General features: G+C 51.0%; 1 protein-coding gene across 16 annotated transcripts in view; it reads left to right on the top strand.

Moving 5' to 3' along the window:
* The window catches only part of SCRIB (scribble planar cell polarity protein), a 134452-nt gene that overhangs the window by 56249 nt on the left and 65459 nt on the right, over positions 1-12744 (top strand). For all 16 annotated transcript variants that reach the window (XM_064706832.1, XM_064706822.1, XM_064706828.1 and 13 more), the window contains 3 exons: positions 8801-8890; positions 9502-9579; positions 11664-11972. In XM_064706832.1, the coding sequence (XP_064562902.1) occupies positions 8801-8890; positions 9502-9579; positions 11664-11972 (477 nt within the window). The remainder of the gene's footprint in view (positions 1-8800; positions 8891-9501; positions 9580-11663; positions 11973-12744) is intronic.

Genomic DNA, 12744 nt, shown 5'->3' with positions numbered 1-12744 from the left:
CCTGTGCCCCCCATCTCTGCCTGAAGGGCTCAACTCCCTGCCCTGTGCCCCCCATCTCTGCCCTGGAAGGGCTCAGACTCCCCTGCCCTGTGCCCCCCATCTCTGCCCTGGAAGGGCTCAAACTCCCCTGCCCTGTGCCCCCCATCTCTGCCCTGGAAGGGCTCAGCCTCCCCTGCCCTGTGCCCCCATCTCTGCCCTCCTGACACCCTTTGAGACTGAACCTCCTGGAACAGGGGAAGGAATAATGTCAGAGCCAGGAAACCTCCAGCCCATGGCCAGGGGCTGCTCTCCTGCCAGGGCTGCTTTCCTTTGTGTTCCTTTCCCACTGCCTGGGGTTAATTTAGCTCTCAGCAGCCAGTCCCATCTCCCTTTTGCTCACTGTTATTTTCAGCCTGTCTCTGTGTCCCCATGAGCTGTCAGTGACCAAAGCCAGACAGATTTAGCTCTTCTCATCTTTCCTGGTGAATCAGTGCCTCCTGCTCTTCCGTATCCCAGCTCTGTGCATCCAAGCTGAGCAGAATCCCAGAGTTATTCAGGTTAGAAAAGACCTCCAGGACCATCAAGTTCAGCCTCTGACTGATCCACACCTTGTCACCAGCCCAGAGCCCTGAGTGCCGCATCCAGTCATGCCTTGAACACCTCCAGGGATGGTGATTCTGTCACTCACTGAGCAGCCAATGCCTGTGACCCTTTCTGGGGAGAAATTCTTCCTGATGTCCAACCCAAACCTTGAGGCTGTAAGTGTGACAGTTACAAACTGGGGGACCCTTCCTGGGGAGAAATTCTTCTTCATGTCCAGCCTAAACCCTGAGGCTGTAGTGTGACAGTTAAACCAGTGTGTTGTGTCATATTGCGCTGACTGAACGTGTGCCAGAGCACAGTGACAGGAGCTGAGGGGCCCAGACCCAGCAGGACAAAGGGATCTTCCCCTGGTGGGTGCTCAGCTCCTGGCACTCTGTGGGTCGTGTTCATGCCCAGGTATGAGGCACCATGGGGCTGCCATCCATGGTTCTGTCTGATCCTCTCCCATTCCTTTTATACATTTCAGTGCCACAGAATCTAGTGGCAATCAATTATTAATTCACTTGAGCTTTATATCCAAAAATGCTTTTTAAGCCTGCCACTGATATTTCACTTGGTATCTTACTGAGTTCCACTGAATATCCCTAATTCTTTTGTGATTACAAACATGGAATAACCATCTCCTATAAAGTTATTAATGCCATGAAAAGGTAAAAAGGGTCTGTCTCCCCCTCCTGAATTGGAAGGCCCCCCAGCCTCCCCTCATATGGAATTATTTCAATTCTTTCTGCTTTAGAATAAAGCCACACCTGACAGATCTTGACAGAGCCCAAATTCTTGTTTCTCTCCTGATGGCTCTTTCTTGGAGCACAGCTGGTTCTTTCTTGGAGCACAGCTTCCATGTTCTGCGCAAGTCTGCTTGTGCAAAAGTGAACCTTCACTTCATCAGCCAATTCTGGAGTCTTCTCAGGATGAAATAATTTGGCTTTTGAGGGACCTGGTTTTCATAGAATTCAGCTGTTCCTCATGAGAGCCATTTGGTACCTGCTAAGAGCCACATGTGTCCCTCAGTTACTCCTGGAGTGGTGTCTGGGTGAGGAGCTGATGGTCACAGGAATCCCTCTGGGTCTCAGAGTACAAAAAGCCCAGAATTTCGGAAATGCTCTATAAGGATCTCAGGCAAATGTTGGGATTCTTGAACACAAGTTGTCCAGCCCTTTTGATTTTTGAAAAGGTTATTGATGATATTTTATGGATTCTTCTGCTGCTGTTGAAGTGGGATCCCTCACCTTCACATGGCAACTGCCCCTTGTCACATATCTGTCCCACCATAAATCCAAATCACTTATTGCAGTGTGCATTTCCTGTGTCAGTGTGACAGTCTCAGATAAATCTTTTGGGACATGTAAACACCAGGATTGGGCACTGAGAGTCAGGGACTCTGTCCCATGATAAATCCAAATCAATTACTGCAGTGTGCATCTCCTGTGTCAGTATGACACTCTCAAATAAATCTTTTGGGACATGTAAATGTGAGGATTGGACAGTGAGAGTCAGGGAATTGTCTGTCCCACCATAAATCCAAATCACTTACTGCAGTGTGCATTTCCTGTGTCAGTATGACACTCTGAAATAAACCTTTTGGGATATGTAAACACCAGGATTGGGCACTGAGAGTCAGGGAATCTGTCTGTCCCAACATAAATCCAAATAATTTATTGCAGTGTGCATTTCCTGTGTCAGTATGACACTCTCAAATAAACCTTTTGAAACATGTAAATGCCAGATTGGACACTGAGAGTCAGGGAATCAGTAAGGCTGGAAAAGACCTGTAAGGCCAGCAAGTCCAGCCATCAACCCAGCACCACCACCATGTTCATCACTAAACCATGTCCTCAGCTGCCATATCCACATGGTTTTTGAACACTTCCAGATATGAGGACTCCACCACTGTCCTGAGCAATCCATGTCAGGGCTGGACAGCCATTTACAGGAAGGAATTTTCCCAGTATCCCATCTAAACCACTCCTGGCACAGCTTGAGACTGTTTGCCCTTGTCCTGTCCCTTGTTCCTTGGGAGCAGAGCCTGACCCCCACCTGGCTCCACCTTCCTGGCAGGGAGCTGCAGAGACTGAGATGGTCTCTCCCGAGCCTCCTTTCCTCCAGGCTGAGCCCCCTGGAGCTGCCTCAGCTGCTTCTGGTGCTCCAGGCATTTCCCCAGCTCTTTTCCTGGGTCTGGACTTGCTGATGCCCCTCAATGTCTTTCTGGTTCTGAGGGGCCCCAAACTGAGCCCAGCTGTGTGCATCCACTTGTAGAACCATTGATGTCTCTCCATCTTCTGGATGTGAAGCCCTTGAGCCCCACTCCTGTGGGTGTGTTTGGAGGAAGAACTTGGTCTTTCAGCAGCTTTGAGCATTGTCCCTTGAGTTCTGTCCCTGGAGTGACTCCAGATCCTGCTCTTCCCTGTCCCAGCTCTGTGTGCCCAAGGTGAGCAGAAGAGTTATTTAGGTTAGAAAAGACCTCTAGGACTATCAAGCTCAACCTCTGACTGATCCACGCCTTGTCACCAGCCCAGAGCCCTGAGTGCCACATCCAGTCCTTCCTTGCACACCTCCAGGGATGCCATGGTTGGTGCCTGCTGTGCCCCTGGCAGGCTGCAGGGATCCTCAGGGATGAGTTGCAGGGCACAGCAGCAAATTCAGGCTGCCCCAAATCTGCTGGGCAGCCCCCAGATGTCCCTGGCTGCTGCCTGAAAGTGAATCTGCCCAGGTGTGCAGCAGCTCTGGTGTGTGCAGCTGCTGCTGAAAGCTGGGAATTCTGCAGGAGCACTGAGTCTGATAACAGAGAAAGGTGGGTGAGCTTTAAGGTCCCTTCCACCCAAACTGTGAAAAACACCAATCACTCGTTTTTAAAATTTTAAAAGTTTAATAGTAGTAAAATGGTTATAAAAATAGGAATGCAATTAGAGTAATAATAATTTGGACGGTTTGGATTAGGACAATACTAGACAATAAAAACAAAGAGTTAGGGACAGTCCAGGTACCTCTTTCTGGGCAGCACGAGCCTGAAAAAGGACCCACGTTAAAAGAGGATTAACCCTTAAAGCAACAGCCCGTTGCATATTCATACACTTCATCCATGATGCATAAATTCCATTCAAACACAGGATTCTGTCTGGGCAGCGTCAACTTCTTCCTCTTAATCCTAACAGCGCCTTAGAGGCAGGAAGAAGTTCATTTCTTCTGATAAGGTAGCAATACGTTCTTTCTCTCTGAAAGATTCAGGTGTCCTGTGGCTGCTATTTTGCTGCGAGTCCTTTCTTTAAAAAAAGTATCCTACAAAGCATCGTTTCTATTTTAGCATTTTGTTATAACCTAAAACTATATTTAACACAGTACTTAAGAGAGTTAATACAGCATTACTTTCTAACACAATACATATAATATTAATTTTAATATTTGGGAAAAGCCAGTGATAAAATACATGCTTTTTTCACCTAAACTATTCCATGATTCCATGTTAAAAGACAGTTACACCAAAAGCCATATGAGAACTGGGTTGAGGTGGCCCTGGGTCATGTTTGGTGTGTCCCCAAAGAGGCACAGGCAGGACTGAGGGCACAAGGTGGAACTGCGGGGTGTATTTGGTGCCACTGACGGTGAATGGGTTCCCAGTGGGATCCCAGGGCTAAGGATGGCAGTGTGACCGTGTTCACAGGGCTCTCAGGTTGAGGGAGGAGACGAGGATCTGACTCCATGTTTCAGAAGGCTGATTTATTATTTTATGGTATATATTACATTAAAAATATGCTAAAAGAATAGAAGAAAGGATTTCATCAGAAGGCCAGCTAAGAACAGAAAAAGAAGGAATGATAACAAAGGCTTGTGGCTCGGCTCTCTGTCCAAGCCAGCTGACTGTGATTGGCCATTAATTAGAAACAACCACATGAGACCAATCACAGATGCACCTGTTGCATTCCACAGCAGCAGAACCATTGTTTACATTTTGTTCCTGAGGCCTCATGGCTTCTCAGGAGGAAAAATCCTAAAAAAATGATTTTTCATAAAAGATGTCTGCGACATGGCAGCTCAAAGTGTGGCAGCTTTTCCAATTTCCCCATTTTCCCCTGGCACTGCAGCACTTTTCCTGCAGGGCTGTTCCTGTGAAGACCTGGGAGCATGGTGTGCTCTCCATGAAGGTTTGTGCTTCCTGCAGGGAAAGAAACAGTGAATTTTGGTGAGAAACAGCGCAGGTCAGATCATCTGAGAGGGGCTGTGGGTGGATCCCTGCCTTTGGGGGAAAATACACAAAGGGTAAAATATACAAAGGATAAAATGCCCCATGAAATCCATGGCAGGAGCAATGGCAAGGAGGGAGCTGAGCTGTCCCTGCTGCTCTGTGCTGTGGTTTCAGTGGTTTCTGTGTGGTTTTGTGGCAGTCCAGACAGCCCCAGAACAGCCATAGGAAAGAGGAGTTTTGGGGAACAAACAGCTTCAGGGTTTATAGCCAGAAACAGCCTGAGCTGCAGCGTGAAGGGCCATTCCAGGCTGCTGGATCCAGGTCCTTCTTCTTGAGGTTCATGTTCACATCAGTTACTGTTTGCATAGTGTCACGGTTGGAACGGTCAAACCACCACACATAGTAACTCAAAGAAACATCCACCAGTCTCACCACACTGGTTTTTGTGTGGCTTTCTTGGGAGTTTGAAATCTTTTCAGCCTACATGTATTTATATCTAATTCAAGCCCCTTTGCTGCAGTTGTCTCAGCATTTTAAATCTGGCCTGTTTTCTCCTTGGGGTTTTGCTTTTCAGTGAACATTGATGGACAGAGGGTTCTTCCCCCTCAGGCCAGTTGATTTTTCTGGCAGGTTTCCCCCTATTTCTAGGCTGGTTTGCTGAATTTGTGAAATCCAGGGGGTTTCTTGTGAAATCCAGGGGGTTTGTGGCATATCTTTCTGTTAGTTTACAGCATCAGCTTCCCATGCAGCTGGAAGTGACATTCTGTGACCAGTGACATCAGACAGTCCTCCGTTGTTGTCCAAAATCATGATCCTGTCCAATGGATCTGGGCACTAAGCAGACCTGGGAAACACCAGGATCCTGCTCTTAGATCAGTCTGTAATCCCTGCCTGAAGCCTTGGTTTGCTATAGTTCTTGTAATCCCTGTCTAAAGCTCTAGTTTGCTGTAATTCCTGCAATCCCTGCCTGAAGCCCTGGTTTGCTGTCCTGTAATCCTTGCTTTGCTGTCATTCTTGTAATCCCTGGTTTGCTATAATTCCTGTAATCCCTGTCTGAAGCCCTGGCTTGCTGTCAATCCTGTAATCCCTGGTTTGCTGTCCTGTAACCCTTGCCTGAAGCCCTGGTTTGCTATAGTTCTTGTAATCCCTGGTTTGCTGTCATTCCTTTTTTGCTATAATTCCTGTAATCCCTGCCTGAAGCCCTGGTTTGCTGTAATTCCTGTAATCTCTGCCTGAAGCCCTGGTTTGCTCTCATTCCTGTAATCTCTGGTTTGCTCTCATTCCTGCAGTCCCTGCCTGAAGCCCTGGTTTGCTGTCAATCCTGTAATCTCTGCCTAAAGCCCTGGTTTGTTGTCATTCCTGTAAATTCCTGTAATTCTTGCCTGAAGCCCTGGATTGCTGTCAATCTTAGAAACTTTTGTGTTGAACATAGAGCTACACAATTTCCTGATTACCAGGATCCTCAAGTCCAGCTTCTGGCCCTGCACAGAGCAGCCCCAGAAATCCTCCCTTGTGCCTGAGAGCATGGTCTGAGCACTCCTTGGACAGTACAGATGTGAATCTTTAGGGCATTCCTAGAGTCCAGTGAGTCTGGGTGGAAAAATGTGGGTTTTGTAGTTAGTTCCTAACAGGATCATGGAAGAAGCATTGTCTGGTCAGGAGCTGGTTTGAGTTGGGCTGTCTTGGTGCTGCCTCCTCACCACCCCATTTCTGTCTTGCTTGGGTATTCCAAAACTTGGAATTTGACTCAGTTTCTGGCTCTTGCACAGAGACAGTGAGCTGGTGGCAGGTCTGGAATCAGGGATTTCCCTGGGAAGATCCCTCAGTGTTCTGCTGTGCTGTTAGCTGGACACCAGAGGAGCTGGTAGAGCAGAGCACTCAGCTTGTCCCACATTTCCTGCAGGGGTTTTGGTTTGGTTTTTGTTTTAACCTTAGCAGAACACGTACAGGGGGATACAGTATGGGTAAATCAAGGTGGTACAGAATGTAATCTTATCCCCTAAAGAGTTGCAGCTGGGTTAATTACTAAAGGTTAGGAGCACGCCTGATGTTAACAGGCCACACCTGTAGCAAATAAGAACAGTGTTATAAAAGAGTGGATTGGTGGGATCTGGAGTCAGTTGGCTACTGCAAGGACCAGGAACAGTCAGTGCTTAGAGGAGCTGCCTACAACAAACATTGAGGAGGTATGAAACCTTGGTGATAAGGAATACTTGCACCATAATGATAAAAGAACTCTTGTACTATAAGGCAACAAATGGTGACCCCGACGTGATTCAGGACTGAACTATATTGCCATGTGGGTTCAGGACTAAACTATGTTGCCCTGTGGATTCGGGGAAATCGGATTTGAATACTAAACTATATCAATTACAGCTATTAGTGTATATTAGATAAATATATCAGTTACAGCTATTAGTGTTTGTTAAATATGAATATAAAAGACTTTGAAGATAAGTACTTTGTAAACTAAGAAAAACTATAAAACTGAGCTAACATTTAGAAATATATGTATATTTTTACTATAATATGCTGTTTAAACATTTGTATAACTCTTAGTTCTAAATGAAATATATGATTATGTCATAGTGTTAATTTATTTGAATGTGTTCTTCTGGTAATGCTGCAACTCTTTAATTAAAAGAAAAAGGGGGAATTGTAGGGGGATACAGTGTGGGTAAATGAAGGTGGCATAGAATGTAATCTTATCCCCTAAAGAGTTGCAGCTGAACCAATTACTAAAGATTAGGAGCAGGCCTGATGTTAACAGGCCACACCTGTAGCCAATAAGAACAGTGTTATAAAAGAGTGGATTGGTGGGATCTGGAGTTAGGTGGCTGCTGCGAGGACCAGGAACAGTCAGTGCTTAGAGGAGCTGCCTATGAGAAACACCAAGGAGCTATGAAATCTCTGGTGACATGGAACCCTTGCACCATAATGATTGAAGAACTCTTGAAATATAAGACAACAAATATGGAGCTCCACAAGATGTTGGTTCTGTCACTGCAGAAGTGAAAGGGGGTTGGAAGGGAGGTGTTAAGGATGGTGGTCCCTGCTTCCTTTGCTGCCCATGCTGTGGCAACGAGTGACACACCTGAATCTCTGCAGCAGCCTCTCTCCATCCTGGGCTTTGCTCACAAAGAGGTGACATGGGGGACAGCCAGTTTGGTTCTCTGTGCTCATTTCTGTCACTGAGCTGCCCAGCTCCTTGGTCCTTGGCCCTGAGAGAGTCCTGTCTGTCCTGTTCCTTTCCCTGTGTCCTACCACGTGCTCCCTGTCTTCCTTCTCCTGACTGTGGCATTGGGAATGGCTCATGCTGGTGTCCCTAAAAGAAACAGCTTCAGCCTGAGTCACATCAGCATGGCTGGGTGTGTGGAGGTGGGAGGTAGGAAGGAGAAGACTTGTGGATTGCTCAGCTGTGATCCTGAGCAGCTGGGGCAGAGGGGAGCAGAGCATCTGGGGTTTTTGGAGTTGCGTGTTGATTTCCATCAATACAACAAAGCCCAGTGTCCATCCAGAGCCTTCTGGACAAGCTGCTGTCCTTGTCACTGCACACTGCTCTGGGGTGGCCTGGAGTGCCCCTGGGGTGCTGGAATTACCCTCAGAGGGAGCCCTGGCAGAGCCAGGCTGTGGTGTGAGCACTGTCCCTGTCCTGTGATCCAGTTTGCCTTGTGCTGGAATCCCCTCTGCTGTGCCCACTGTGGGCAAGCTGGCTGTTGGCTCAGGGCTCAGCTGTGGGAAGGGATTGGTGTGTTCCGTGGGTTGTGGGGGTGCTGCCTCTGAGGCATGAGTGCCAGAGCACCCCCAGTGTGTCCCACAGGTCCCCTTTAGGTCCCAGCCCCCCCCCCAGTGCCAGGAGATGGCCCAGAGCTGCTGTTTTCCATGCAAGGGAGCCGTACTTGGCTCTGGGTGCCCTGACCCGTGTCCTGTCCCTGTCACAGTCCCCCCAGTTTGAGGAGATGGCCCAGAGCTGCTGTTCTCCCTGCAGAGGAGCTGTCCCTGGCTCTGGGTGCCCTGACCCTGTCCCTTGTGTTGCAGCTGACCCTGACCATCGTGCGGCAGACGGGCGGGCTGGGCATCAGCATCGCCGGGGGCAAGGGCTCCACGCCCTACAAGGGGGATGACGAGGTAAGGCCTGGCTCTGTCACTGCCCCTGTCACTGGTGAGCCAGCTCCTGCTGGGGACGGGGTGTCCCTCGTGGGAGTTTTGGGCCGGGTGGGAGCAGCCCTGGATGCTCCCAAAGGGAGGGTGGTGGGGTGGAGCAGGATGGGGAATGAGCTGGATGAGCCATGGTGGTGGCATGGAGCAGACCCCAGCAGGATATGGGGAATGAGCTGGATGAGCCATGGCAGTGGGATGGAGCAGATTCTTGCCCCTGAGCCAGGATGGTCTGAGCTGGAGCTGCCATGGAAGCAGGGGTTCCTCCCCAGCTGTGGGGCACAGGGTGTGGGGTTGTTCCCCAGCTGGTGGCATCAGCTCCATCCTGTGATTCCAGTTGCACTGGAAGAGGGTTAAGGTGTCATTCCCTGGTCTTGTGGCTCACCTGGGGCAGCCTTGCCATGAGGCTTCTGTCCCCCTCTTGTCACCTTGGGGTTTCTGTTCCTTCTCCCCAGCTCCTGAGCTGCCATGTCCTCCCCTCATTGTGGGTTCAGGACTGGCCAGGGGCTGGGGCTGAGGGGTCCCTGCCCTGCAGAGGGGTGAGGAATGGGCTCTCCATGAACAGAGGGTTTTGTTTGCAGGGCATCTTCATCTCCCGCGTGTCCGAGGAGGGTCCTGCGGCTCGGGCAGGGGTCCGTGTTGGTGACAAGCTCCTGGAGGTAAGCCCTGACTCCTGGCACAGCAAATGCTGCTGCTGATGGCTTGGAGGGGAGGTGTGACCGTGCTCACAAGGGTCTGAGGGTGAGGGGAGAGACGAGGATCTGACTCCATGTTTTAGAAGGCTGATTTATTATTTTATGATATATAGTATATTAAAACTATACTAAAAGAATAGAAGAAAGGATTTCATCAGCAGGCTAGCTAGAATAGAATAGGAAAGAATGATAACAAAGGCTTGTGGCTCGGACAGAGAGTGCAAGCCAGCTGACTGTGATTGGCCATTAATTAGAAACAATCACAGGAGACCAATCACAGATGTACCTGTTGCATTCCACAGCAGCAGAAAATCATTGTTTACATTTTGTTCCTGAGGCCTCCCAGCTTCTCAGGAGGAAAAATCCTAAGGAAAGGATTTTTCATAAAAGATGTCTGTGACAGGAAGGTGTGAGATGATTGGGAATGGATTTGCATCACATGTGTTTTAGACCAGGATGTGTAAGAGCAAAACAAAATCCCTTTGGCTCAGAGATGGTTGTTTAATTTATGTTACCATGAATATTTTGTTGCTTTATAAGCTCCTGCATTTACTCTGGCCCAGCTCTGAAGTGTTGTGTGGCCCAGGTGGGAGTAAATACAATAAAAGAACACATACCTGGGCAGAGCAAAAGTGAACCCTGTAAATAACTTCTTACCCAGGGAGCCAGCCATGGGGATTGTTTGGGTGGGAGGGGACATTAAAGCTCATCTCATTTCACCCCTGCCATGGGCAGGAACACCTTCCACCAGCCCAGGCTGCTGGGCTGATCCAATGTTCTCCCTTTTGTGCCACCCTGGGGATGATCTGACATCCCCACACCGAGGGACTGTCACACTGACACATGGGGCTCTGTGACACTGACAGCTCTGGGTGTTTCCAGGGCTCTGAGCAGCTCCATGGCCCTCCTGGAAGGGGAACTCAGCCTGAGTTGTGCTGAATTGTGCTGAATTTTGTTGGTGGAGATGGTTCTGTATGGGGTTATCTGTCTGGGGTGTTACCTCTGGGGATGATACAGGTGTAGGGAATTCAGGACTCTCTGTGGGGAAGGAATTCCTCTGGAATGGCCTTTCCTTGGCTGGCCTGGCCTGGGACAGGTTGCAGGTGCTGTGGGAAGTCAGTAAAACCTCCCAGAGGTCTGGGCACACCTGTGGGACAGGGCCAGGTGGGGTGTGAGGGGCTGGGCCAGCTCCCTCAGGCAGCAGTGGTTGGGCTTGGGATGGGTGTGAGGGGACGCTGAGTGTGGGATTGGGGCTGGCTGTGAGTGGACACTGGGTGTGAGGTGAGGCTGTGTTTGAAGTCAGGGCTCTGTGTCAGGGTGAACTCTGTGTTGGTTAAGGCTCTGTGTGAGGTCGGGGCTCTGTGTCAGGACACACTGTCTCTCCCCATGCCCAGGTGAATGGCATGTCCCTGCGCTGTGTGTGAGGCTGGGCTGGTTATGAGGTCAGGTCCCTGTGTTGGTCAGGGCTGTGTTTTTTGGGCTCTGTGTCAGGGCACGCTGTCTCTCCCTGCCCAGGTGAACGGCATGTCCCTGCACTGTGTGAGATTGGGCTGTATGTGAGGTCAAGGCTCTGTGTGGTGCTGTGTGTGTGGCTCAGCTCTGTGTCAGGGCAGGCTGTGCATTGGTCAGGACTGTGTTTGTTGGACTGTGTGTCTCATGGCAGTCTGTCTGTCTCTCTCCCCCTGTGCCCAGGTGAACGGCGTGTCCCTGCACTGTGTGTGTTGGTCAGGGCTGTGTTTGGGCTCTGTCTCAGTCTCACAGCACACTGTCTGTCTCTCTCCCTGCCCAGGTGAACGGCATGTCACTGTGTGTGTTGGTCAGGGCTCAGTCTCACAGCAGTCTCTCTCTCCCCCCGTGCCCAGGTGAACAGCTGCAGTGTTGCTGCACTGTGTGAGGTTGGTCAGGGCTGTGTGTGTTGGTCAGGGCTCTGTCTCACAGCAGTCTGTCTGTCTCTCCGTGCCCAGGTGAATGGCGTGTCCCTGCACATGTGTGTTTGTTGGGCTCTGTCCCACAGCAGTCTGTCTGTCTGTCTGTCTCTCCGTGCCCAGGTGAACGGCGTGTCGCTGCACTGTGCCGAGCACCACGTGGCGGTGGAGGCGCTGCGGGGCTCGGGCAGCTCGGTGTCCATGACGGTGCTGCGGGAGCGGATGGTGGAGCCCGAGAACGCCATCACGGTGACCCCGCTGCGGCCCGAGGACGACTACAGCCCGCGGGAGCGGCGCGGGGGGCTGCGCTTCCCCGAGGGCCCCGAGGCGGCCGCCGAGCGCTTCTCCACCTGCCTCATGCGCAACGAGAAGGGGCTGGGCTTCAGCATCGCCGGCGGCAAGGGCTCCACGCCCTACCGGGCTGGGGACACGGTCAGTCCGGGCCCTGGGGACCCCAGATCCTCGTCCCTGGGGACCCCAGATCCTCGTCCCTGGGGTTCCAAAATCCTCATCCCTGGGGACCCTAGATCCTTGTCCCTGGGGTTCCAAAATCCTCATCCCTGGGGACCCCAGATCCTCGTCCCTGGGACCCAGATCCGCATTCCTGGGCGTGCAGCAGGGCAGCCTGGCCCTGAGCTGCTGGGCAGGGTTTGAAGGGACCTTAAACCTCACCTTGTGGTGAGCAGGTTCCGCTGTGCCAGTTTGCTCCCATGACCATGGCCTTCAACACTTGCAGGGATCCAGGGACAGCCACAGCTGCTCTGTGCCAGGGCCAAACCACCCTCAAAGGGAACAATTCCTTATTCCCAATGTCCCATCCAGCCTGGCCTCAGGCACTGCCAGGGATCCAGGAGCAGCCACAGCTGCTCTGAGCAAGGGCTCCATGCCCTACCGGGCTGGGGACACAGTCAGTCTGGGCCCTGGGACCCAAATCCTCATCCCCGGGCATGCAACAGGGCAGCCTGGCCATGGGCTGCTGGGCTGGGTGCTCTAAAGTCAGAGGATCACGGAATTCTGGAATGGTTTGCATTTGGAGGGACCTTAAACCTCACCTTGTGGTGGGCAGGTTCCGCTGTGCCTGTTTGCTCCAAGTCCTGCCCACCATGGCCTTCAACATTTGCAGGGATGCAGGGGCAGCCACAGCTGCTCTGGGCACCGTGTGCCAGGGCCAAACCACCCTCAAAGGGAACAATTCCTCATTCCC

The sequence above is a fragment of the Zonotrichia leucophrys genome, chromosome 2, assembly GCF_028769735.1.
Source record: "Zonotrichia leucophrys gambelii isolate GWCS_2022_RI chromosome 2, RI_Zleu_2.0, whole genome shotgun sequence".
Taxonomy (NCBI): Eukaryota; Metazoa; Chordata; class Aves; order Passeriformes; family Passerellidae; genus Zonotrichia; species Zonotrichia leucophrys.
This window is presented reverse-complemented; position numbering and strand designations above follow the sequence as displayed.